The 25,332-nt window shown below is 35.5% G+C and overlaps 1 protein-coding gene across 5 annotated transcripts in view; it reads right to left on the bottom strand.

Annotated features, from left to right (window-relative positions):
- The window catches only part of IDE (insulin degrading enzyme), a 92,538-nt gene that overhangs the window by 16,433 nt on the left and 50,773 nt on the right, over positions 1-25,332 (bottom strand). For 3 of the 5 annotated variants that reach the window (XM_016151296.2, XM_016151294.2, XM_036222277.1), the window contains 10 exons: positions 22,045-22,157; positions 21,400-21,562; positions 20,599-20,691; positions 20,060-20,151; positions 19,007-19,087; positions 17,374-17,477; positions 9,163-9,265; positions 7,253-7,375; positions 5,355-5,437; positions 2,460-2,604 (listed from right to left, as the gene is read on the bottom strand). In XM_016151296.2, coding sequence (XP_016006782.1) covers positions 2,460-2,604; positions 5,355-5,437; positions 7,253-7,375; positions 9,163-9,265; positions 17,374-17,477; positions 19,007-19,087; positions 20,060-20,151; positions 20,599-20,691; positions 21,400-21,562; positions 22,045-22,157 — 1,100 coding nt within the window. Of the gene's footprint in view, positions 1-1,820; positions 1,966-2,459; positions 2,605-5,354; positions 5,438-7,252; positions 7,376-9,162; positions 9,266-17,373; positions 17,478-19,006; positions 19,088-20,059; positions 20,152-20,598; positions 20,692-21,399; positions 21,563-22,044; positions 22,158-25,332 lie in introns of all 5 variants that reach the window. The other 2 variants (XM_016151297.2, XM_016151295.2) reach the window with 1 other exon arrangement.

Genomic DNA, 25,332 nt, shown 5'->3' on the forward strand with positions numbered 1-25,332 from the left:
AGAGTTCAGGGTATTAAAAGTCTAAAAATATGAAACAACTTTAAGCCTGATTGTAAACATTTAGAAAATCATCAAGCCAGGGTATTAAAATAAAAATGAAATAAGAAATTCAATTAATTTAACTTCTCATAAATATAATTTAACACTGAGAAGATAACATTAACCACTTCTGTTTACTAAAACTCAAAAGCATACTTTTGCTTTTCCTAAACAAAATCAGTAGTACGAAAACTCACCTGATGCCAAACTATGGCAGCACACTCTACATCACCAAAATGCAAGTTCTTATTATACCAAAATAATTACAGAATGTAATTATTCTGTAAGTTTATTCTTCAAAAAGAATTTCTAAGGAATGGCAGGCTTAAAGTTTTTATAGTAAGAAGGTAAAAAATCACAGGGGAGTGTTATCTACCAATGACTGCATATGTCCTCAAGTTGTTTGTATTTAAATATTTTTAAAAACACATTTGGAGAAATCAGGCAGCCCCAATTTTGTATTATATGGCATTTTGCCACTTTTCTCATTCAATCACCAATTGTTGGTTTGATGAGTCCTGCTGATGCCAAAAGCCAATGGCAAAATGAATGTGTAGTAAGGATACATTGTATGTACCATCAGGATTTTGCCTTAGGACAATTTACTTTAATAGTCCTTGAAAGCATAACATTTTGAAAAGTGGAGGATGCCTATTATTACATTTCCCATTATTATATTTCCACATGGTGGCACCCACCGAAGTAGAGGATACATTGCAATCAGAATATCTACGAAAACTTCTACCTTATAAAAATGATAGGCAAGAAACTTCAGCAGGAGTGAAGGTCCTTGCCCATGGAAAGCACATCACATACTATAAGAACTAGACTGATAATTAGCTGAAAGCCCATTTTGCCACAAATAAAAAATTGTTTATATTAATGGTAATATGCTACTAAAACTCAATAGTGAAAAAATTATAGATTATTATTTTTCTATTTGGAGTTTATTTTGATCTCTGAGCTTCAAATTTCCCCGGACTCTGAAAATGGCTATGTTGTATACACTCTTATACATTAAACAAAAGCTACCAGAAAATTAACTTTTGTGAAGAAAAAAAGTCACTACAAAATAAGTAAAATTTAAAAACACTAAAACTTTTTGCATAAGAATTTATAAAGAGAAGTACCCAGCACATGCTCTCATTTTAGTTGTTACTAAAACATACACTATATTTTTAAGAGGAGTGAAGATGAATGTGTGCCATAAAAGGAATGTTAATTTAAAAATGAGATATAAGTTTGGAAATGTCACAGAGTCAAGAGAAAGGACCTAGTTATCTATTAGAGTGCACTTAATAGTGTTTATTTTAAAACACACTTAAAAGTAGTTAATGATGCATGCCATAAAAAAATTAAATGAAAACGTCACATGTATTTGCACACAGAAACTTTCTAATACTGTCAGCAGAAATAAAAGAAGCTCATATATAAATAAAATTCAAGCACCACAACAATAACTATGGACATCTTTCACTTACAGATGTTAATATACTCAAATATATGGAAAGAACAACATGCTTTTAGGATTAATATGTTAAGCTTTCAAGCAGAGGAACATGCAAATAAATGTAGCACACATACATGTTCACAAGATGCACTAAACTACTAAATCATTCATTAGTGTAGCTAATACTAATTTGAGTCCTTCAGTCATTAAAAAGTTGCAAGGAAAAAACCATCAATCTTCTTGTTTAAAAATGCAGAAGTTAATAGTTTTCCCAAGCTCAACATAATGCTTAAACGGTGTGGTGCCTTTTCTTTGGTTTTCATTTACTTACAAGTATTGCATTCATTCCTGATGCAATGCCATAGCTCAAACCTGAGAGGCGTGCTGCATATGTATACTCTTTTAAATCATCCTTCAATAACCTGATAAACAGGTATGTCATGTTGCAATGGAGAGGATCAGCATAAATGTAGCGACTAACAAAAAGAAAAACAAAAGAAATGCTTTGATACCTCAAGCAGTGGCATGGTAATGAAGAAACATGACCGAAGAGTATGGATATGCAGCCTCATGATCTGAATTGCTAGGGAAATAGGACAGGCCAACCTTATGTTTTACAATGGCAACACGATGTCATTCTTTGTTCTCAAAGATCAAGACTTCAGATATGGAAATGGGTAAGACCTACACATAAACCAGGGTCCAATTTTTAGGAGAAAAATATGACAATCCGATGAATGAAGTAAAAAAAAAAAATGAATAAATAAAAAGAAACCAAGGAAAATTTGCGTTATATGAGTGGTATATTCCTTAAAATAAGAGCTAACTTAAAATTAAATGATGAGAAAATATGATTAGCCATAAAGATTAAAAAAAAGAAATTAAACTCATACCCTCAATCAAAAACGCTTCCATCAAATCAATGTAAAAAACGTTGATGAGTGGAAGGCTCTAAGACGTGGGTACTTACATACATCCCATAGATGGTATTTTGGAGGTCATAGCTCAAGCCTGCTAGCTCTGCTGCATATGCATACTCGTTGAGTGAGTCTTTGAGGAGCTCAAGGTACAAATAGGCCATGTTACAGTGCAAGGGGTCCACATAAGCAAATGGGCTGGAAGAAAATGTTGACAGTAAAATAGCTGATTTATTACTTCCCAATGTGATGTGTGGCCTTTCGAGATAGATCAAGAAACTGAACACCGATTAACATAATCTCCTGAAGATATGGTTTGAATTCTTGAGTCTGTCTCTTCTTCTCATCAGGGGAAAAAAAAAAGATGTCTAAAGACGAAGTCTGAAACATGTCATATGTGCTGGTGGTGGTGAAAAGGGAGGAGAAACTGCTTACCCCAGATCGTGTTGGCAGAACTGACAAGTGAGAAACGTGGGGCAGGTAAGGAGTGGAACCAGACAAAACGCAGGCCTACGTTTGGCCTTAACAGGAGGAGGTATGGCTGAAAGATCTGATATAGCACTGGCATGTCCTCTTTCTCCTTCTAAGCAAGTCAAACCCTTGGTGAACAGGAGTATGAGATTGAGAAGTTTGTGTGTGATGATTATATGAACTTAAAAGAGAAAAATAGAAACCTGTGAAAGTGTTCATTTATGTCTGAGTTCCCCCCAAACCAATAAAGCTAGAGCAATATCGGCAAAATAACTGATAATTTCCACTGTGTAACTGCAGCCAGAACCAGGAAAAAAATTTAAAATTGGAAAATATGTAAGTGAGAAGGAGCAACAAAAGAGAGGAACCAATGACAGGGCTTAGAAGCTGAACAGGATCACAGAGATACCTAATTTAAAGCTTCATTTCCCAATTAAGAAATATAATTTTCCTCACATTGCCTGGGCTGGTAGTGGCAGAGTTAAGATTCAAATTTAAGTCAAATGACCTACTCATTTGACTTTCTGAAACTGCTTACCTTTATAAGAAGATTCATTTAATCAACAAAAAATGTATTATACTTACTACAATGCTAGGCTCTTCCTCAGGTACTGGGAATAAAAAAGGAACAAATTGGGCAAAGACCCTGACCCCAGAGTTTATAGTCCAGTTGCAGGAGACAAATAATACATTTAAATATGATTCGCCATGTGGTGACAGTGCTAAGGAGAAAAATTAAGCAGGGTGAGGGGAACAGGAGTGACAGGTGGTGGAGGTGGGACAGAAAGATTGCAAATGTGGTAAATCGAGGCATCTCTAATAAGGTGACATCTGTGCCCAGACCTGAAAGAAGCAAAGGAGCAAGCCTTGGGGATATCTGGGTAGGGTGAAGAACATCCCATGTTGAGAAAAGAGCTCGTGTGAAGGACCTGAGGTAGGGGCCCACTTGGCTTGTTTGGCAGCAAATTAAAAAGTTTCACTCTATCTATAGCACAGTAAATATAACTAATGTACTAACAGCAAAGCCAACAATTTTATCAAAAACTGAAAATGAAGAAAAAATAGGGGTAAAATTCTTAGTCACTTAGAGAATTAAGATTAAAGCGAAAACTACAGCTATACAAACATTCTCCATCTAGAAAATCTAAATGAATGCTCTGTCATTGAATTTCTTAAAGTATTATACATAATGACAGACTTTCCTTTTTAGGCAAACAGCAGCTCAGAAACTTAGGACACAATTCAGAAAAGCAAAATCATTAAAACAAAAGAGTCCACGAAAGGCTCAGCCCCACAGGCACCTATGTACCTTTCTTAGGTGGAAGTGAAAAGCCAGAACAAGCCAAGTCTGGCAGCTCAAAGCCCTATGGGCTCAAGCTTAGACTGCAGGTCCAGAAGTGTCCTAAAATGCAGCATCCACAGCAACTGCACTGGTGAAATGAAGAGAGTCCTAAACTAACTTTTAAAAGAGAACACGATTCAACTAGAATGCTTAAATTCTGGTTCATTTGTTAATTTAAAAAAAAAACATTATTTTGTAATCAGATGCTGTATACTTAACCATTGATCACTAAGTTTTAAAAACTGTAAGTAGGCATAATATAATCCTATTTCTGAAAAGATTAAAAAGATATACATACATAGAAGATTTCTGCCAGAATATACAAGAAACCTAAGAGTGTTCACCTCTAGGGAAACCAGTATACCAAGAGGAATTGGTGGGAAACAAACATTTTTAATTCTAAGAATTATGCTGGGCAGTTTAAAGGACACAAAAATGTCAAATGGTCTCTGAGAAAGTATTCTGAAGCCAAATCAAAGAAGCCAAACGGGAAAGTACAGGCATGTCCCTTGTTTTATTGAGCTTTGATATACTGCACTTCACAGATGTTGTGAGTTTTACAAAGAAAGGCAAGATCTTTCACCAGCAAAATAAGTGTGACTCGCTTTATTGAGGTACTCCCTCTATTGCGGTGGTTTGGAACCCAACCGGCAATGTCTCCGAGGTATGCCTCTGAGCAAGCCAGGGATAGAGAAAACCATATGTAAGGGCTCCAGCTTAATGAGCTGGAAAAATCTCAAGATCATTTAGTAACTACTACCTCTTTGTCCAAAACAAATTCCAAGAATACAAAACCAACAAAAAACAACAAAAAACAACCCCGAATTATTTAATTTTTCTTAAATGAAACTGGGTAAGTCTATAACCACCCAGATTCCAAAATCCTAAAAGTCAGCATGGCCCTCCTCAGAGATAACTTAAATCACTTCAGTTACAAGGTGTTCTCATCAATGAAAGGAAGAACAACCAACCATGGTTCTTACATGATCCCGTTAACAGCAGCAGCCTTCCCTCGTCTAGGCTAAATAATTCCTTTTATTTCTAGACATGGATCCTCAAGGAAGCAAAGAAAACTTTTAGAAATGTAATTGTTGATTTTTATAGGAAGCTTTGTAGCTAGATTCATCTTACATACCTGAAGAATTCAAAGTTGAGACAAGCCTTTGGCAAGAAAAACTTATCATCTTGTTTGAACCAGAGTTTGCTCATAGCTGTATCCTGTAATGGAGAAAAAACTTGGTTATGAAAATATGGGCATATGGAAAAATCAAATAACCCTTCAAGAAGAGAAGCACAAAAGCAACAGTTGAGAGTTTTGCTCTGGACAGGCTGCTGTTTCATGGCCTTGAAGTATATTCAGAGGGTCAGCAGGTGGGAAGTGGAGAGAGGAGCCTGGTGATGCCAGTAGCAGAGAGAAGTCGCCCCTGTACCTCTCCTGGGTTAAAGAGATGGGGACACAGTTTAGGAAGAGTCAGACTAGAGAAGCCAATACCAACTGTCCTATCCCTGTCTTTCTGGACCCTGGGAGGCAAATGCAGGAGTCTTCCAGTGTTTGTGTGGCAGCCAGCCTCCAAGGTGGGCCCCAAAGACCCCCGCCTGCTAGAATCCACACCCCTGTGTTGTCGTTTCTGCCACACTGAACCACAGTTGGTCTGTCTGACCAACAGAATATGACAGAAGTGATGGTATGATACCTCTCAGATTAGATTATAAAAGACACTGTGGCTTCCATCTATGGAGATGCCCATGTGGTGAAGAACTAAGGCCTGCCAAAACCACACAAGTGAACTTGGAAGAGAATCCTCTAGCTCTGGCTGAACCTTCAGATGACTAAAGCCAATAGCTTGACTATAAAACCTCATGAGAGACTGAGCCAGAACTACCCAACAAAGCCATTTCCCTATTCCTTACCCCTAGAGACTGCGTCAGTTAAAATAAATATTTGTGGTTTTCAGCTGCTGAGTTCTGAAGTAATTTGTTACATAGCAATGGATAATAACACAGCCAGGGATGAACAAATAAGCCACTACCTTGACTCTCCACTTCACTCATTAAAAATAGCCTTAGATGTTCACTTAAAACTCTGACAAGAGTTATAAATGGTTTAAGGTTCTCTTTAGTTTACTCTGAGAAGGCATATTTAAAACAAACAAGTAAAATTTAGAATAGGTAACCAAGCGTTTCCTTTGATTAATCTAACTTACAATTTATTAAAATGACATTTTTATAGAAAAACAGTTGTCTTCTTAATAATAAGATAGTTGCTTAAAATAACTCATATTCCTAAAAACCAATTCTTGCTCATTGAGTTAATTGAATGTTAGGTCATTAAAAAAAAAAAAAAAAAAGATGTGTATCTATGGTGGTGAGTTTAGAAAGAAGTAGTTTTAGAGTTTAGAAAATAAGATGTGGTGTAATAATTTGATCCATTTTTCTAAACAACTTACTCTAGGTGCAAAATAATATGAAAAGAAAATTCTGAAAAATAAAAATAAAACCCACTTCTCAATCGCCCTTTCCACTTGGCTTATAACTCCATTAACTTTACACACTCTGTCGAAATGAGAATTTTTTTTAAGGGCAGGAAATCCAACAGCCCCCCCTTGAGCATGCACTCTTCCGGGCTGTAGAGATTCTTTCTTATTTCTAACTTTCATGAATCTACTTTTTTATTGGGTCTTCAGAGAATATTAAAAAGATGCCCCTATCTTTCAATAGACTTTAGGTTACGGTCCAGACTTACTTTTTTTTTTTTTCTTCAAAGAAAATAATTTTCTAGATTCTATGTTTTTAGCAGTTTTGTTTGTTTGCTTGCTTGCCTGCCTGCTTTAACATTTCTAGCTTTTTAATATTTATATTATTCTCTCTGCAACTTTTCTGTCACCTCTTTGGATGTGAGCCCTCCCTCCCACAAATCAACATAGTACTAAATGCAAGCAATCATTTATTTAGTCCCTTCCATGTAATAGGTCTGTCCCTATTAAATTTAAAATTTAAAATTTAAATTTAAAATTGCTGAGTCTAACATGTTACCTTAATAAGAGAAGGGTATGGTGTTGCTTCTTTTTCTAATGCTAAAATCTCAAAATTTGTAGGAATAAATTCATTCTTCGTTGGAAGCTTAAATTTCCCATTCAGGTCAGCATTTTGCCATTTCTAGATAAATAATGAGAAACACAACAGTTTAAAATAGTCACTTTGCTTAATATCCAGGCAAATAATAAGGAGATAAACATCGCACAGCATTCTTTTCTATCATATAGAAAGAGGCTACTCCCAAGATCTACTGATGACTTTTTATGAAACTTGAGGTGGAGTCTCTGGTACTAATCGAGGTTTTATACTTACCTGTCTTTCCTCTTTATATATCCCCAAAGTGACCAGCTGAGGTTAAGGAACAATCTGAGAGAGTGGAACACTGAGAGGCTAATCGGTTCGTGTGAAGATCACATTTGCTTTAGCTCTTTAAAGAACAGAGAATAATCCATACAGGGACATTTCCCACAACTGCTAGGCAATAGGTCATTTATATAAGAGTTAAAATTTCAGCTACACTCAGTTACTTGCATGTGTGGCCTGAAAGCTAAGCTAAAGGAGGCTTTTTTCACTTTAGTATTTCTTCTTTAAAGGCCTAGTCCACACCTCTCGCAGATGGCCATGTGTACTTTCAAATGAAGCAGTAATTCAAGCACAAGGTTAAGGACAAATTTGAGACAAGTCTGGATTGTGGGTCAGTGTTGACGATCTGCAGGCCAGATCTGTTCCATGCGCTAGTGCCAAAAACTAAGTGGGACAGATCACAGGACATCGATTGTTGAACTTTAATTTACGAGACTTTTCATTATTAAAAAGAAAAGAAAGAAAAGAAAGAAAGAAAGAAAGAAAGAAAGAAAGAAAGAAAGAAAGAAAGAAAGAAAGAAAGAAAGAAAGAAAGAAAGAAAGAAAGAAAGAAAGAAAGAAAGAAAGAGAAATCTACTGCCAATAATTCTGGGTTCAGTAATTTGGCCTCCAGATGACGTGGCACAGCTTTGCAGTTTCTGCAGTTCTATTTTGGTCTCTGCATTTGTGCCTTTTGGCAATGGGATAGTGGGAATGTTAGCCATATTATTTCTAAGTAGCAACTGAAGTCTCCAGAGTGGCTGATTAATAGGAACTAGCAAACACTTAGCAAGTAAGTTCACTGTTGAGCTCCCAGATAAGAGAAGTATTGGCAATAACTTTCTTTCTTAACCTATTTCTTCTTTTTTTCTGTATCATTACACAGGTACATTTAAGAAATGCCCATTACTGGAGTTTAACTAGAATCTAATCAGAGCAAGGCTTTCTGGTATCTTCCTATGAATAAAGAACACAACCTCAAAGCTACAGCTACACAGCCAATAAGAACTGAAAAAGCACTGGACAGGTTCACGAATGGAATCCTAACTACTGGCGAATGGAGTAACGTACTATCCAAACATACTTGTTTTGAAGCCAATCCTAATTTCCCTTCGATGACAAAATGAGCAATGATAGAACGTGAGGCATATAACATAGGTCCTCCTAAAGTGAAGACAGCATGAATCCCAGAGACTGCTCCCTGCCTGTCTTCCCGGCAAGATCATGAGCTCTCCGAAGCCCTTGCATCTGTTTTTCATGCTCCCGACTACCATCTCCTCCTGCCTGTCTTGCTATCTTTGCCTCTCTGTGTACTTTGTGGACTTCAATGACCTTTGGCTAAATGAGGCTGGGAGTCTGCCTGACAGCCCTGCTCATTGACAGGCACATGAGAAGGTGGCCACAGTGGCATTTCTTCCTGTAAAACCTCAATTCCAGCTCTCCATCTCCTTGTTCACTCCTCTTAAGACAGTACGCACACACTGGGCCACACCCTGGGCTGTGAGTTGGTTGACCTAGGGAGCTCATGTTCTAATTAGGCTTATTCACAAGTGAGTTAATCTTACCTCAATGACTTCATCCGATATAGCTTCTTGTTTGTAGTGGGTCCCGTACCACTCTTCTGTGCGATCAGTTTTTCCTTCGAAAGATTTGGAAACTATTGCAACCCTAGAGATAGGTGTAAAAAGCAAACAGGAAAAAAAAAAAACCCTATAAACTCATATTGTTTATATAAAATTATAGGTCCCGACTCATAAAAAATGTAAATGATATCCAAGAATGTGTTGGGCCTTTAAGACCTAGTAAATCCTACAAGACTTAGCTGAAACAGGCAGTGTATGTACAGAGGTTCCTGATCACAGTCTCTCTTATCCTTTGGTTGTAGCCCCTCATTTTTAGTGTGGAAAGTATTTGCAAGAGATTCTTGTTGACAAGTTACCATCTAAATTTTTTAAATAGTACTAGCCAGGAAAAAAAATGGAACAGATCAATTGAAAAATAGTCCTTAAAAAAGCAAAATGAAGTACTTCTTCCCAGGAACAGTGCAGGCCCAGGGTTAAGAATGGCTAAGAAAACCTGCTGGCCCATCCTGAGATCCAACAAAACCAAAAACACGCTTTTATTATTATTTGTTAAGTTTGCGCTCTATATTTTCTTTCCTCCCAGAGACTACCATCAAATACATCTGTTACATGCACATTGGCCTTCCTGCTGCTAGAGGAGAAGGGGACAAGACCAAGAAGCACCTTTCTATCCTTTGATGGGATAGTAGAAATAGCCCAGAAGTCAGAAGGAAAAAAAAAATAGTTCAGGGAAGGAAGGTGGAGGTAAAATGATGCCAAGAGATAAGTGAACAAAAGGGTAGAGGAACAAGAGAAGCTCTGTACCAGTGGAACACTTATCCCTGTGGAATATTATCAGGGACATTTCTGCCCCTGCTACCTTTTCATTATCAAAGCTGAAATTATTACACTTCCACCAACAGACTCAATCCCAGACTGGGATCAATTCTATTTTGAATACTGTAGAGTTCTAGGACCACAGCTTAGATGGCTTGCCATAAAGTCTGTCTGTTATTGGATCTGCATCTCTCTTATGTCCTAATTCAAATAATAGGTCCACGTTTGTTGCTGCTTATTCTCATCTGTCTTCCCAGAGATTTGGTTCTAGCTTCTGAATGTTGGCCTCACAGCTGAAAGCCCACTATTTGTCATCAAAACTCCCCTCTACTGAAAATGCGTCCATTTTTGGAATCCTAATCTGTTCCAAACACTTGTCCCTCACTGGTCCTCCCTAACGTCAATCCCTGACTATCCGAACAACTATCTATTTTTCTTATTCATTCTAGACGAAATACTCTACCTGGCTAGACTTGACCTTATCACCTACCTTAGGGTAGATACCGTAATCTGACTCACCCATCTGTTATTATGACCAACTAATCTTCCAGCTCCAGGTGTCCTAATCTGGCCTCGCTGCCACCGACCACTACCAGTTCTAGAAAGCATGCTAAATAAGAATATGTTCCACAGAAACTCAGACAGAAATCATAGGGCCTAACAGAGGAAAGAGTTGTTATCGTGTCTAGAAGAAGATGCATGTTGGCAGTTGGAGAATCCCTCCTGAGGGGCATCTGTGGAGTGTGCACAGAACTCACACGGCCACACGAAGGGTAAGTGATGTTTCATAAGGGCATTTATTCAATACAGAGCCTGCTGAGTAAGACTCAGCTCTAAAAATGCTCCTACTCCTACTGATTTCTCAAAGAAGAAATGGTTTGATTCTCAAGGAGACCTCTGAAAAACATGTTAAGAAGTGAAATAACTTGGTAGAGAGGTGATACTCCTATCTTCTTTTCCATGAGACACTTGATTTTGGAAGTCTGTTACATAGATGGCTTTGGTTGTCCTGAATGACAGCCCATACATCAGAATAAAGGGCAAGGGACTGATTATAACTTCATTTGACAGTGGACTTGCCCTCTGAAACAAGAAATCTCTAAACTCAGTGATGAGAGAGAATTTGCAAAAGCTCAGGGAAAGCTGCCAAGTGCTCTGGGAGGATGACTTCATGACATAGAAAGAAGCGGACACTGGAGGCTGTCCAGTAATGCTTAGGCTAAAAAAGCAGGAAAGAAAGGGGATTTGTTGGATACAGTCCTAAGGAATTTAGATAGTTATATACAAAAGTGTATGGGTAACATTTAAAATGTTATCATAAGGAAGTAAATATGAATTAGATAAACACAGTTTGTCTCAAACTAGACAAATATCAAATATGGGCCTATCAAAAAAAGATACTTTTGCAGACTAAGAGTTAGTGTACCCCTGAGGAATTCAAAACGGAAATATATAATGAAGAGTATGCATTAAACATAAATTATAAAAGGAAGGGAAGGGAAATAATAATAGAAACAGTGTATACATACTTCGAATCTATATAAAAATCTATAAACCAGAGTGTGGAAGCACAAGAGCACTTAAATTAGGAGAAAAGAGACATCACAATAATCAAAATATACCACAGATAGCTGCAGTATATTTAACTGCAGACAGCTGAGAAAAACTGGCACAGACATTTGTAAAATCTTAGACTATCTGCTGGAAATCTAATTATGCTAAAAAATAGTCTTCACGAGTTTTTTCTTAAATCATATGTGTGGCAAAGGTATTTTTAAATTCTGTCCACAAAGAACTGGATGCTGATGTGGTACTCACATTATCCTTAGAAATATGAGAAAATGACCTTTTCGATGGAAATTTACAACAGTGAGAAAAGGAAACAGTGAGCTAGAATGAATGCTGACTTAAAGTCAGCCATTAAGAAATGTTCACAGGGAATGAATAGTTGTTGTAGCTAGACTGGACCCATTCAGAAATAATAAGTATCCTGAATATATACATTAAAAGGCAATATAGTTCCTAAATAATGAATTCTCCAGAGACTTGTGAATAATCCCTGAGAGAGAAAAGGAGAAGACATCCAAGAATGAGAAGCTTCACAGATAACTATGGCGAATTCAAACAGAATTAGTAGAAAGGGCACAGACCTGGACATCAGAAACTGAGATTCTGGTAGATAGCTGTGGCACACTTTCTTTGAGATCTTGCCAAAATCAAGGTTAAGATCTAAATTAGACAAGTCTCTGGGTTTCAATTTCAATACTTTAAAAAAAAAATTTCAAGCTAGGACTCTATCCTTCCAGTACTAGAATATAGTATGATATCAAATCTTATTTTTAAAGGATACACACGGAAGAAGAAAGAAGGTGAAAAAAACCTATTGATGAGACTCAAACCAAACTTAAAGAACAGCGACAGGAAGGCTAAAGTGCTAAGAAAACTGAGGTTCATGAAAATTGGTTTAAAAAAAATTTTTTTAAAAGGGTTCTTAAAGTAAGAAAAAAATCAAGAAAGGTTAGGCAAAAAGCTTAGCAGATTCAATCAACTTTTACAGAACCCATACTAGCTTGAATTCTGGTAAAGATAAAACACATTTTCTACCTAGAAGGAACTCATAATTCAATAGAATATATAACCTAAAGCAAAATATGATATAGTGATCTCATGTTAGTGGATGACAGGGCTACTCATCTCTCATTTACACCGTCTTAGAAAGAAACATGGGTCTTTAGATTGCAAAGGTGGACCAAACAATAGAAAAAAGGAGCTGGAGCTCAGGATTATGAGTAAACCAGCCAGGTGATTCAAATGAACTCACATCTCCAACACGGATGAGTCACAAAATCTGATGCTTAGGCAATAAATCCCAGTAGAATTATTGCCCATCATCTTTTAGAATTACTAGAAGACAAGAGAAGAGGCAGAAGACTGGGGATGTGCAAATGCTCTGATTTTCAGAAAGGAAAAGGAGTGTAGCCTAAAAACCATAAACTGCTAGATTATGCATTGACCTTTGACAAAATCCTACAGTCAACTGTCAAACATTTAGACAGGAAGACAGTTATCACTAGGACCTGCATGGACTCACCAATAATACCTCTCCCAAATGAATGGATTTATTTATGACTTAAGCAAGGCTTGTGGCAAAGACCCTATTACTGTATTTGTAGGTTTAATATGGTAAAACGGGCACCAAATAACAGGATCAAAAGAGGTGGGTGATGATCATCATGGAGTAAAGTAAACATCTTTGAAAAGGTAAATCAAGTCTCGACATCCAAAAGAACTTTCTAACAATTAGGACTGGCAAAATGAAAGTGGGTACCCTGATATTTAATAGGATACTCATCCTTGGAGGAATTTAAGCTGAGGCTGGTTACCACTTTTTGGAGACACTGCAGAAGAGATATATACCTGACTATGGTTGGATTAAATGACTTTTAAGGTTCCATTCATTCTGAAGAATTTTCCTGTTTATTTTCCTACTTGGTGTAATGTTAAATTTATCTCAGTGGGTATTAAAGGAAGAAATCTTACCCTCGAGCAACCCCAGTCTGGCCTGGCAGCTGGCACTCTCTTCCTAGGCTGTGCACTGTATCACTGGCCTGCTGCAGTTAAAATTGTAACAGCCACAGAGACCAATTCTACAGAGAAAAGGCACTTTTTCTTCAAAGGTGAGGGTAGAGAGAAGAAAATGTTCTCAACTCTAATTGCATAATATCAAATTTAGAAACAGGAAATTTAAACAGAAATAAAATGTATACTCCTGCAAATTCACTCCTACAAAGTATTGCTGGGTCACATTTCCGGCTCTAGGGCAGTGAGGATTATATGAACATAATTTAAATCATTTTTCATGCAAATAAAAGCACATCTTTATCAAGTAATATAGTCTTAATAGTGCTACCTTGTATTTGTGTAACACTTTTCAGCTTTGCCAAATCACTTTCCATTGGATAGGAAGATATAAAGTACTACGTCATTTTGCGGATGGGCAAATTTCAAGGAAATTAGATGATGGCTAGTGTTCATGACATTATGCAAAGTTAACTTTTCACATGTCCCCTTTGCAGGATGTTGAACTCCGAGGTATCACATCGGCTATTCCATAAACAATAGTTGAAGAAAAAAAGTGATCAAAGATTTCATGACTAGTAGGTGACAAAATCACACATAACTGGTTTCTGAAAGGAACCATGATAATCTAGTGAGCTCTACTATCAAGTTTAAAGCTCTTTTTCCTTATGCTGATAGGAGGGTTTTTTGTTTTTTTTTTTAAGAAGGTCTGTCATAAAATTTAGCAAGATTTAGGTTGATTTTTTTTTTTAGAATGTATAAGCTACATTAAGAAAAAAACAAATATTTAAACTATTTTACTTGCTGAAAATGATTCAGCATGTGTTCTGAATATTTTTCTTCAGTATATTTTAATCATGTAAGCAAATGCAGAAATAACCTTATGAGCAGAAGTTTTTATCTCGGTGAAGTCTAATTTATTAGTTTTTTTCTTTATTTCTTTTTGTGTTCTAAAAATTCTTTGCCTATCCTGTTTTCTTCTAGAGGTTTTATAGTTTTAGCCTTTACACTTAAGTTTATAATCTATCTCAAATTAATGTTTGGGAATAGTGTAAGATAAAGGTCAAGTTTCATCTTTTTTCCATATGGATAATGGAAAATGAAAAAGCATCATGTGTTGAAAGACCCCCAATTTAATTATGTTAGTGCCTTTTTCAAAAAAAAAAAAAATCAATTGACCAACAATGAATGGATAAAAAAAATGTGGCATATACATACAATAGAATATTATTCAGTATTAAAGAGAAGGAGATCCTGTCACGTGCCACACAGAGATGCACCTTAAGGACATTACGTTAAGTGAAATTAAGATATGTTGTATGATTCCACTTACGTTAGCTACCTAAGTAGTCAAATTTATAGAAAAAGAAAATAAAACGGTGGTAGCCAGGGGATGGTGAGAGGGGGAAAGTTGTTGTTTAATGGGCATAGTTTTAGCTTTGCAGGATGAAATGGTTCTGATCTGTTTCACAACAATATGAATATACTTAACATTACTGAATTGTACACCTAGCCCTTTTCTTGTTTAGAAAAAAAAAAGTGCACCTTGCTGCCAATGTTCATTTAACATCATGTGTAGAAATGCTACATTTTCTAGGATTTGACATCTTTACAATCAAGAAATATTATATTTTATTTAAAAAGTTATTAGAATGATGTCATTTGTTTCCAAAGACTATGAATATATATATATATATACACACACACATACATTTTTTAAAGAGTATATTCTTTAAAGCAATTTTAGGTTTACAGAAAAAATTAAGCACAGAATAGAGTTCCCATATATTCCCTGAAATGAAAGCTCCTATTTCTCCATATCCTCACTAGCATTTGATGTTGTCAGTGTTTTAGATTTTAGCTATTCTACTAGCTGTGCAATGGTATGTCATTGTTTTAATTTTGTTTTTCTATAATAACATACGATGTGCAGCATCTTTCCATATGCTTATTTGCCATGTATCTTTTTGGTGAGGTATCAGTCAGGGTTTACCCAGGTCATTTCTTTATTCTCTTACTGCTGAGTTTTAAATATTCTTTGTATATTTTAGAAAACAGTCCTTTATCACATATATAATATATATATATTTTTTAGAAATACTTTTTCTCAATCTATGGCTTGTCGTAATCTCTTGACAGTGTCTTTCACAGTGCACATTCAAATATTTTTTCATTAATGGTAGTATACTCTGCTTTTTCCAAAAAGATTTTAAAAACATCTTTCAAATCAGCTGATAAGAAAGGGTTTTTCTTTTGACTTGTAGTAAGTGGCATCAAAGCCTCTTGGATCTCTACTTTGAGGTTAAAAATGCTTTTTTCTCTCTGATATACTGCATATTTAGTTTGCGATCAGGTCCCCTCCGTCTCAGTGCCTATCTGTAGTACCGGCCATAGTTTATGTTTCAGTACCCGTTATGCAAATTCTCCTAGGGGTACACAGTTCTAGGTCTGAGACTATGTGGGGCGAGGGGGCACTCGGGTGGTGGGGGTGGCACTGCCAGGACTTTCCTTGCACACTGTCAGTTTCTGTGAGATGAAGATTGTGTCTTGATCACTTTGTAATTTTTCTTGAGCTGGCCATAATGGCATGCGCTTGACGACACAGCCCCTCTTTAATTTCTCTTGGTACTATTTTGTAGCTTTTTTGTGTAGAGGTCTTGCTTAATTGGTTAAATTCATTACTTATTATTTTGTTCTTGTTCAATTAATTTTTTACATTAAAATATTATTTTGAAATAATTATAAATTTATACAAAGTTGCAAAAATAGTACAGGGAAGTGCTGTGTGCTCTTCATCCAGTTTATCTCAATGGCTACATCATCAAAATTATAGTGCAATGTGACAACTAGGAAACTGGCACTGGTACAATGTGTGTGTATAGTTCTATGTCATTTTATTGCCTGTACAGATTTGTGTAACCACCAATAATACTTCTTTTAAATTTTCCCATTGTTGCTAGAATATGTCTGGAAATTTTCAAACAAAGGTAACTAGAAAAAAAAGACTAATAGAGTAGTTCTTTCATAAGGATTTTTTCTTCAAAAAGTTCTACCAGATGGTTGATTTTATTCATAAAATGATTGTGTCAAAAACATACTTATGAAATCACCAAGTTCCCAGGAGAATTTTGGACATATGTGCTTGACAGAGGAGAAAAATTAAAAATATAAACTATGTACTGGTCAAGTATATTCCCTCTATTATTTGATTCTAGAAAACTATAAATTCAATTTAATTTTAAGGCAGAAATATCATGGGGTAGCTCATAATCTCTTTTGGGCTGATCCTCTTCTAATACTTCTGTTACTGTAAAAATCCTCCAACTTTTGATCTCCTGGTTAACAACTGGTTGGTCAGAAGAATTCTGAGATTATAATCCTGCCTTCCACACAAACACACAAAAAAAGAGGGTGTCCTCGCTTGATTCTAAAATCATATAGGTAAGCTGATACTGTGAGCATTTGCGTTAAAATAAAGCCAGATTAAGATAACCTATCATTTATTCATGATAATGAAATTATGATTGTTTTAAAAAAAGTCTTCATATTCTAGAGATATCGCCTCAAAACAATTTAGTGTGGAGGAAGAGTAAGTGAGAAAGGGTGGGTAATGATAAAAAAGACTGGTCATGTATCGATTGTTGAAGTTTGGTATTGCTTCATTATACTATTCTCTATACTTTTGTAATCATGCTTGATAAAAAGTTTTAAAACATTTTACTCACAATTTCAAATTTTCAGATTCTGATCATTATTAAAAATTGAGTATGTAACAGTAAAATCTGTAGAGTGACTCACCGGACATTTTCTGGTCTGAGTTTATCGAGAACCATCTCTATTAAATCGGGTCTAAATTCTTCCAATAAATATTCAGCTGTGAGCACTTCTTCTAGGGGATAATACTTTTAAAAAGAAAATAAAAATAAATAACTAAATAGATAGATAGACAGATAGATAGATAATAAAGTGTGCAAGGCTGACTTATTAAAAAGTAAACGGATCTCTAATACATCAAATCCATTATTTTATACCCTCCTCTTTCCTTTAATTAAATTTTATTCCACTAGAAAATTTTCTCAATCTTTTCTCTTTACAATTGCACTTTAAGCCATTTCATATTGTGGCATACAGTTAATTCCCAAATACACTTACATTATAGAGAACAAAATCACAATATTTTCCAGGAAAGAATGTGAGTAATATTTCTGGCTAAAAACTGAGTTCTTGGTAATGAAGAAAATTTGATGGTTAAATGCTGATACCTATAGGATTCTTAATATAAAGTACATGTGTTTTAAATTTCCATGAATGAAATCAGACAAGCATTTAGAAAGCTGATTTGGGGAAAAATGGTTTATATTTCCAGCTAATGTAGAAAATATTGTAGAAGATGCCTTTTAGTAAGAGCAATTTTTAATATACTGAGAAAGATTGATTCATTTAACAAATATTTAATGAACACCTACTCTGTACCAGGCATTGTTCTAGGTGTTGCTGTGGACACAATGGTAGGTACGATAGATGATGTCCATGTTCTCTAAGGAGTTTATATTCTAACTGGGAGGGAAGCAGACAATAAATACTGTCATTATATTGATAGGTGCTATGAAAAAAATTAAAAAGGGGCAGGGGTATGATTGGGAGGTCAGGGAAGGTCTGTATGCAGAGGAGACATCTGAGTGGAGACCCAAAGGAAAAGAAGAACCTAGCCATGCAAAGATCGGAGAGTGTTCCAGGTAGGGAAGACACCAAATATAAAGGCCCTGAGAGGGAGGAATAAACTTAGCGCTTGAAGATTAGGCAAACAGTATCACTGAAATAGAATGGGAATAGGAGAAGTGGACTGGGGAGTGGTACGGAATAGGGTCAGATAGGCTGGGGTTAGATCACCTCGACGGCCAAGGTAAAATTTTGGATTTAATTCTAACACTGATGAGAAGCCACTGAAGGACTTGACACAGGAATGAAACAGTCTCATTTTGGTTTTCACAAGATCATTGAGGCTGGGAAAATAAACTATGGTGGGACAATAAAGAAATCAGGGAACCCAGGAAAGAGACTATGATGGTAGTCTAGGTAAGAAACAGTGGTAGTTCAGACTAGGGTGGTAGCAATGGAAATAGAGCAAAGTGAATGATCTATAGCTTTCACATAATTAGCAACTGATACACTGTGGGATTGAAAAATATTTAACTCCAATAAACAAAATGCCTATGTAATTAAAAATATTACAAATGATAATTTTTAGGATAGAAATTAAGATTTGTTAAGCATGTTTTGACATCAAGGTTTGCCTTATTGCGACAAAGTCTAAAATTTTATACTTCAGCTTCAATTTTTATCATTTATGTCGTACTGAAAGTAAAATATGCAGGATCTCTGAAATACTCTACAAACCAATATATATATATTAAAATAACAGCAAACTTACATGCAATATTCCTGCGATCTTAGAGGTATAACCCCGTGGCCTCTCTTTATCTTTAAACCTAAAAGCAACAGCATTCAAGTCCTAAAATGGGAAGTTAATCCAAATAGACATGTTATTATTTTAAAATATCTTTTTTTTAGTGTTTGGTTTGCACTCTAGACTTTCTACTCCATATTCAGTTTTATTACACTTTCTATAAAATTGCTATGCTGGATTTAAAAATATAGAGAACATGAATGAAAATAACAAATATAGAATAAGATTCTATAGCCAAATTAGTCAAAGAATTAGGAAAACTGTGTGGAAGAACCTTGTGAGATCCAACAGTTGCACAGATGATGATTTTGTTAACCCATTCAGAGAAGTGCACACAGATTAGAACTTATTGTCATAAATTTCACAGAGATTATATCTTGAAACTTTACCTAAATAAAGAAGATTTCTCTCACCCTAAACTATTTCAGAATTTTGATAGGCCTAAAATATAAAATACATATATTTTTTAAAAACCTTTTAAAAGAAGGCTTTAAATTTTTGAAAGACAAATACCTTTTGTTTTACGCAAAAAAAGAATCGAAAGAAAAAAAAGAAAAAAATATAGCCAAGCTTTTCCATATATACAATAATAAAATCACTTTTAAGACCACGATCATATATAAAACAATTCACTCTTTCCTTGAAAGTTTCCTACAGATTTTTATAACCAGATCTGAAAATGATGGAGTCCATGCAGCTTCAGGCACAGTAAAGTAAGCCCTGACAGATACAAGCTCAAAAGTGCTGGCTTTCTTCTGAGGGATAGAAAAGCAATTCAGTTTCTTCCCTTTTCCCTCCTAAAAAAAGGCTACAAGATGTCTTAACTCTCAACTGTGCCCCTGGCAGCCAATTAGACTAGTACAGCTAAGCCTTAACTAAAGTTACTAAGCATTGCAAAATTTTAGTTAGATTAGGAGAAAAAAACATCAAGTTTCACTGGGCCTTAAATTTAAATTAATTCACATATATGTTTTCTGAAAATTTTCCTTAAGAAAAATTTTGGTGAAACAAAAGTACCTTGCACTCTTGGAAAACCCATTCTTGAGGTCCTTCTGCACGTAACTTCTGAATGTATTGAAACATGTGCAAAATTATATCTTCAACATGTACTGGAAAAAAGGGGCACACTTAAAAACCATTCAGTCCTCAAATCCTTTAAAGCAGTGAGCTCACTCCTAAGGTAAAGCCAGGTAAGAAGAAGAGGGCCCTTCTTAGAAAGGAAGTTCTCACCTCCCTGAGCCTGGGTTTTAGGGTCCCACACACATGGCCCTCCAGGCTTTGGGATATGGGACAGAGGGGCTTTGGGGCAGTGAATGAGTAAATGAAAAACCAAGTCCACATTCTACAAGTGCGACATAATGATCAGTCGTTAAGGTGGGAAAACCATTCATGAAATGAAGGCCATGTTACACATGAAAAATACAATGGATAAATTGTATGAATTAAAGTTTTTATAGTTTTACAACATAAAAAAGATCCACGACATAAAGAAGTTAAAAAAATAATAAATCATATGAAGTTAAAATTCATTCAAAAATAAAAAAGTCGATACTTACATAATCCTTCCTCAGTCAGGTCCACATTAATGATAAAAAACATAAAACCTCGGGCTCCTTCCTTCTGCCCGCCAACGAGAGTATTTACCCAACCTGTAACATTCAAAAGACATCAACATGAATGCAAGGATAGCTTCTCTTAAGACAAAGAATTTTTTATAAATTCATACAGTATGTTCCCAAAAGAACAGACCTCTTACAGAAAACAAAGGGGAAAAAAATTAGAAAAAGTTCAGAAAAGCAGTTTTGAACACTGCAGAAGACTCAAGGGATTTTTGGGTTGGGAGATTTCCTCAGGACTCATCAAGTCAGTTCCCAAATTAAGAGTAGATATCACTGTGCATAAATGTTATGTAAATGCAGAGTCCGAGCTGAGAGGGGCTTTAGAAATCATCTACTGACTAGATCCTAGTACACCCTCTGGTTTGCTGAATAAGAACAGGCAAATAAATAATGGGTACTGATGTTTCACAGAAATGGTAAAGAATATCCAACGTGAGCTTATATTTTTCAACTCCTTTTTTATTTAAAACATGCACCACAATATTTGGTGAAATATCTAAACTTCACTGCTCAATGCTCAATACTAAGGAGTAAAACAAATTATATATATTAAAAAAAAAAAAAAACCCGAAGCAAAAAAACAGCACACTAACAATCACCACCTCATCCTCTCTTAAATCCAAAACGAGTCTCACCCAAAAATTTTCTTTCACAGGAAATATTTAAAAGGAAGTGACGGCCAGAGTAAAAAGATATGATGGGGTACTACACTCAGAAGCTGGTGCCCAAGATACTTACCCTTGGATTTGAGTTCTGATAACAGACTTCCGGGACCTTCATGCCCAATGAGATGACCAAGATAATGACCAGGATTTGATTTGTAGTATTTCTGAAGGTCAGGTATGGGAAATGTCACATAAAGATTCCTAATATCCTTAATGGGTACTATTTTGTAAATTTGCTGAGGGAAAAAAAAAATCACAAAAGATTCACTATGTATAACTCTTACTGTATAAAACATTAACAAACTACAAATAATACTGATTTTCATAGAAGAATCCCAAATTCAGGAGAGAATCAACTGCCAGAGAAAATCATGCTGACCATAAAGAAATAAATGACCCACCCAGCCTCTTTCTTAGTGGAATGTCATACAGTTGGTATGTAGTCTGTGTCTGGTCTCCTGGGCCACGCAGCTACATACTCTGGATGCTTACCTTCTGGAACTACAGCATAGCTTTTACAGACTACAGCTACCAAAACTACCGTTAGCAAGCAAAGATCAGACCAAATTAGTATCTTTTTGGTAATACATGTTCCTAGTAAATGCAAAATTGATTATCCAGACAAATATTAAAAATTCCATCTGCTCTTTGGTAAACTAGGTATATATTAAGTCTGTTAATTAAAAAAAGAAAAGAAAAGAAATATACATGCACTTACTTTAAGGTGTTCTTCCTGGAAAGGGTGTTCAGGGAATTCTGGCAATGGAACGTTTTTGTTTTCTACTTCAGAAAATAACTTTACCACCAGATTAGTCAAGTCGTCTAAAGATTCTACAAGAAAATAGATAATGAAAACAGAACTTAACCTAATCACAACAGAAGACAAGTAGCATTCAAAACCTTAGGACCACATATATGTGTATAATATCACTACATTGTATACCTTAAACTTACACAATGTTATACGTCAGTTATGTCTCAATAAAGGTGGCAGGGGTGGGGGAAGGAACCTTTGGATCTCCTGAAAAATCTCAGGAAAGGAAAACCTAGAATTAAGAAACTGTTTTTGATAAAATTGTAGCACTCAGTTAAGTCCTACCAATGCCTGTAACTTCTAAAACTGCTAAGCAATACTGAAGATTATGCATCATGTGTCTGCCTCTATATCTTTAAAAACTATTTCTCAAATGTTATCTTGCAATAAATTTAAAGCACATATTAGAAACAATAATAGACTAATTAGTTACATTTGGAAACTGACTATTTTATCTACAATTCCCAATAGGTACATACTAAACCGCCAGCTAATATATTGTGATTCAGTTTATAAATATTAGTCTATACCCGTTGAGAAAAGTCAAAGGTTAGAATTTGAAAGTGATTGATTTTGTAAGGAAATAGAATAAAATGGTGAGAAGAATCCTGGGTTGGGTGATCAGGGAATTTATATTCTAATCCAAGCTTTACCAAGCAACCATGGCAACTGACTACTTGGACAAAGTACTTAACCAGTCCAGGTTCTGTAAAATGAGAAAGTTGGGTAGGATGATCAAAAGTTTCTTCTAAGGTCTAACATTAAATGATTCTGTATCATAACACACCTTTTAATGGCCACTTAAATGAAGTTTTGCTATGTTATTACTAACCTACACTTTTAAATAGTTATACTTGCAAAAGTTTATAAAGTTATATGTATAAGATGTTTACTGCAGCACTATTTATAATAGCAACAAAAACTGAAAATGACCTAAACATTTATCAGTGTGTGCATGTTATGAAACATTTGTACATTGGAGTTTTATGCAGCAGTTAATGAAGGAGATATATATATATATATATGCTAATATAAAAATATCTCATAGCTCTATTAAGTGAAAACTAACAGGCTATAAAACAATGCTGTGTAGTATAATCTCACTTAATTTTTTAAAAAACATACATCTATGTAAGTATATTAACAAAATTCTACTTTCAGAAGCATAATAAAATGACTTAAGGTGATTATTTTTGAAGAGAGGACACAGTGGTCATAGGATGGGATGAGGAAGAAGATTTTGATTTCCATTTTATACCCTTCTCTGTTGGATGAAATTTTTTCTGTGTGTACATATTACTATTATTCTAAAAAGAAAAAAGTGAAAAGGGGTTATCTTTTTATAAACAAGATAACCACTCACCTTGACTCTGTCTCAAAAATAGGTTATTTATAAATGGTATAAACATTCGTCAGTTGTTACTGTCAGGAAGCATGTGGATCAAGTAAGAAATTTCCCTTGATATTCTATGACCCATTTTGAACTTTTCCGTGAACTCTTTAGAGAGCACTTAATCACTATTTGAGAATTGCCTTTATATAGTATGAAATTCTTTTCTAGGACTATGAATGTGGGCATTTGCACTTTATTTATAAAATACATATTTTTTTACTTCAATTTTTTGACATGTACAAAGGACCTCAAAATGTCCAGAACCAAATAAAAGGCAGACCAGTGGTTACTTGTCATATAGCAAATGAACTCAGGAATGAAGCAGGTGTATTTAGAGTGAGAGATGTCAGAGCTATCTCTGACATAAAGAGACACAGATGGGACATGTGACTTGAAACAAGGTGGGCAGTCAACAAAAGTCCGTTGACCTGAAGTGCTTGTGACAGCGAGGGTCTTTAGAGCAAAGTTCTACCAGGCGTGCCTTTTGAGTATTTCTAGCATAAAAACATAAATTCACAATGTACCTTTTTAAAGGTAAGACAGCTATACAATACTCCACAGTCTGTCTTCACCATTAAGCTGTAAGCTACCAGAGATCACTGAACTGGGTCTCATTCACCTTTACGTCTTTAGGACTTGGCAATCCCAGTGTCCATACTTGATAAGTACCTAGTTGCCTACAGTCCAGGTAATTAATTAGTGCTGCCACAACTAGAGAAACTGGCCCCATGGAAGAACAGAGAAAAACTTTTTGTCCCTTTGTGACAGAGATCCTTCCACATGGTAACTCTTCCTCTGCCCTCCTCCTAGAAGAAGGAACGGATTATTTATTAATCCTCTAAGAGATCCTGCTTCCTCCTAACAGAGCTGAGCTGTAAGAACACCTCTGCCAGACCCCTCATCAAGTCCACTGAGGGCACAGGAGGTCAGTCCCAATGGGAGAGTGATGTGTATGTGATCAGAGAACTGAAACACATCGTTTCTTCTGGATGACTTATTCTGCCACTTCCACTACACCAAGAACACTGAGGGCAGGGCTCATGTCTAATGCATCGGCTATGTTATTACCTGCCCAATAAGTGCTTATCAAAGTCATGTGTTTTATCTCAATGTGACATAGACAAAAATACAGCTTAGGCACCTATTCTCAGCACTAGGCTCTAAATACCAAGTGATATTTAACACTCTAGACCTACCTACATTTAGAAAGCACATAGGATTATAAAGTACACTTTATATCCCGAGTGAAATAAGAGAAAGATAAATACCATATGATGTCACTTATACGGAGAGTCTAAAGAACAAAAGAAATGAACGAACAATGAAAACAGACTCATAGATACAGGAAACAAACTGGTGATTGCCAGAGGAGCGGGCGGTTGGGGGGGAGGGCGTGAAAAACGTGAAGGGATGAAGAAGTACAAATAAGTAGTTACAAAACAGTCATAGGGATTTACAGTATAGCATAGAGGATATACTCTATGGTTGTGTGTAATGCCAGATCAGGGTGATATCTGCGTGGACTGTATAAATGCCTAACTTTTTTAAATTGAAGAAATAAAGAAATGGAAAAAAAAAAGTATACTTTTATTATTATTATTATTATTATTATTATTATTATTATTGGCCCTTACTCCTTGGACCCATTTTATGTCCTAGCTCCCCAATACCAAGTTAAAATATATATAATTTTTATTTTCTAATTGCAAAAGTAGCATTTGCCAATAGCAGAAAACTTAGAAAAACAAAAGCAAAAAAGAAGAGAACAAAAGTCACCTGTAATCTCATAATTATAAGTT

The sequence above is a fragment of the Rousettus aegyptiacus genome, unplaced genomic scaffold (assembly GCF_014176215.1).
Source record: "Rousettus aegyptiacus isolate mRouAeg1 unplaced genomic scaffold, mRouAeg1.p scaffold_m13_p_6, whole genome shotgun sequence".
Classification (NCBI taxonomy): Eukaryota; Metazoa; Chordata; class Mammalia; order Chiroptera; family Pteropodidae; genus Rousettus; species Rousettus aegyptiacus.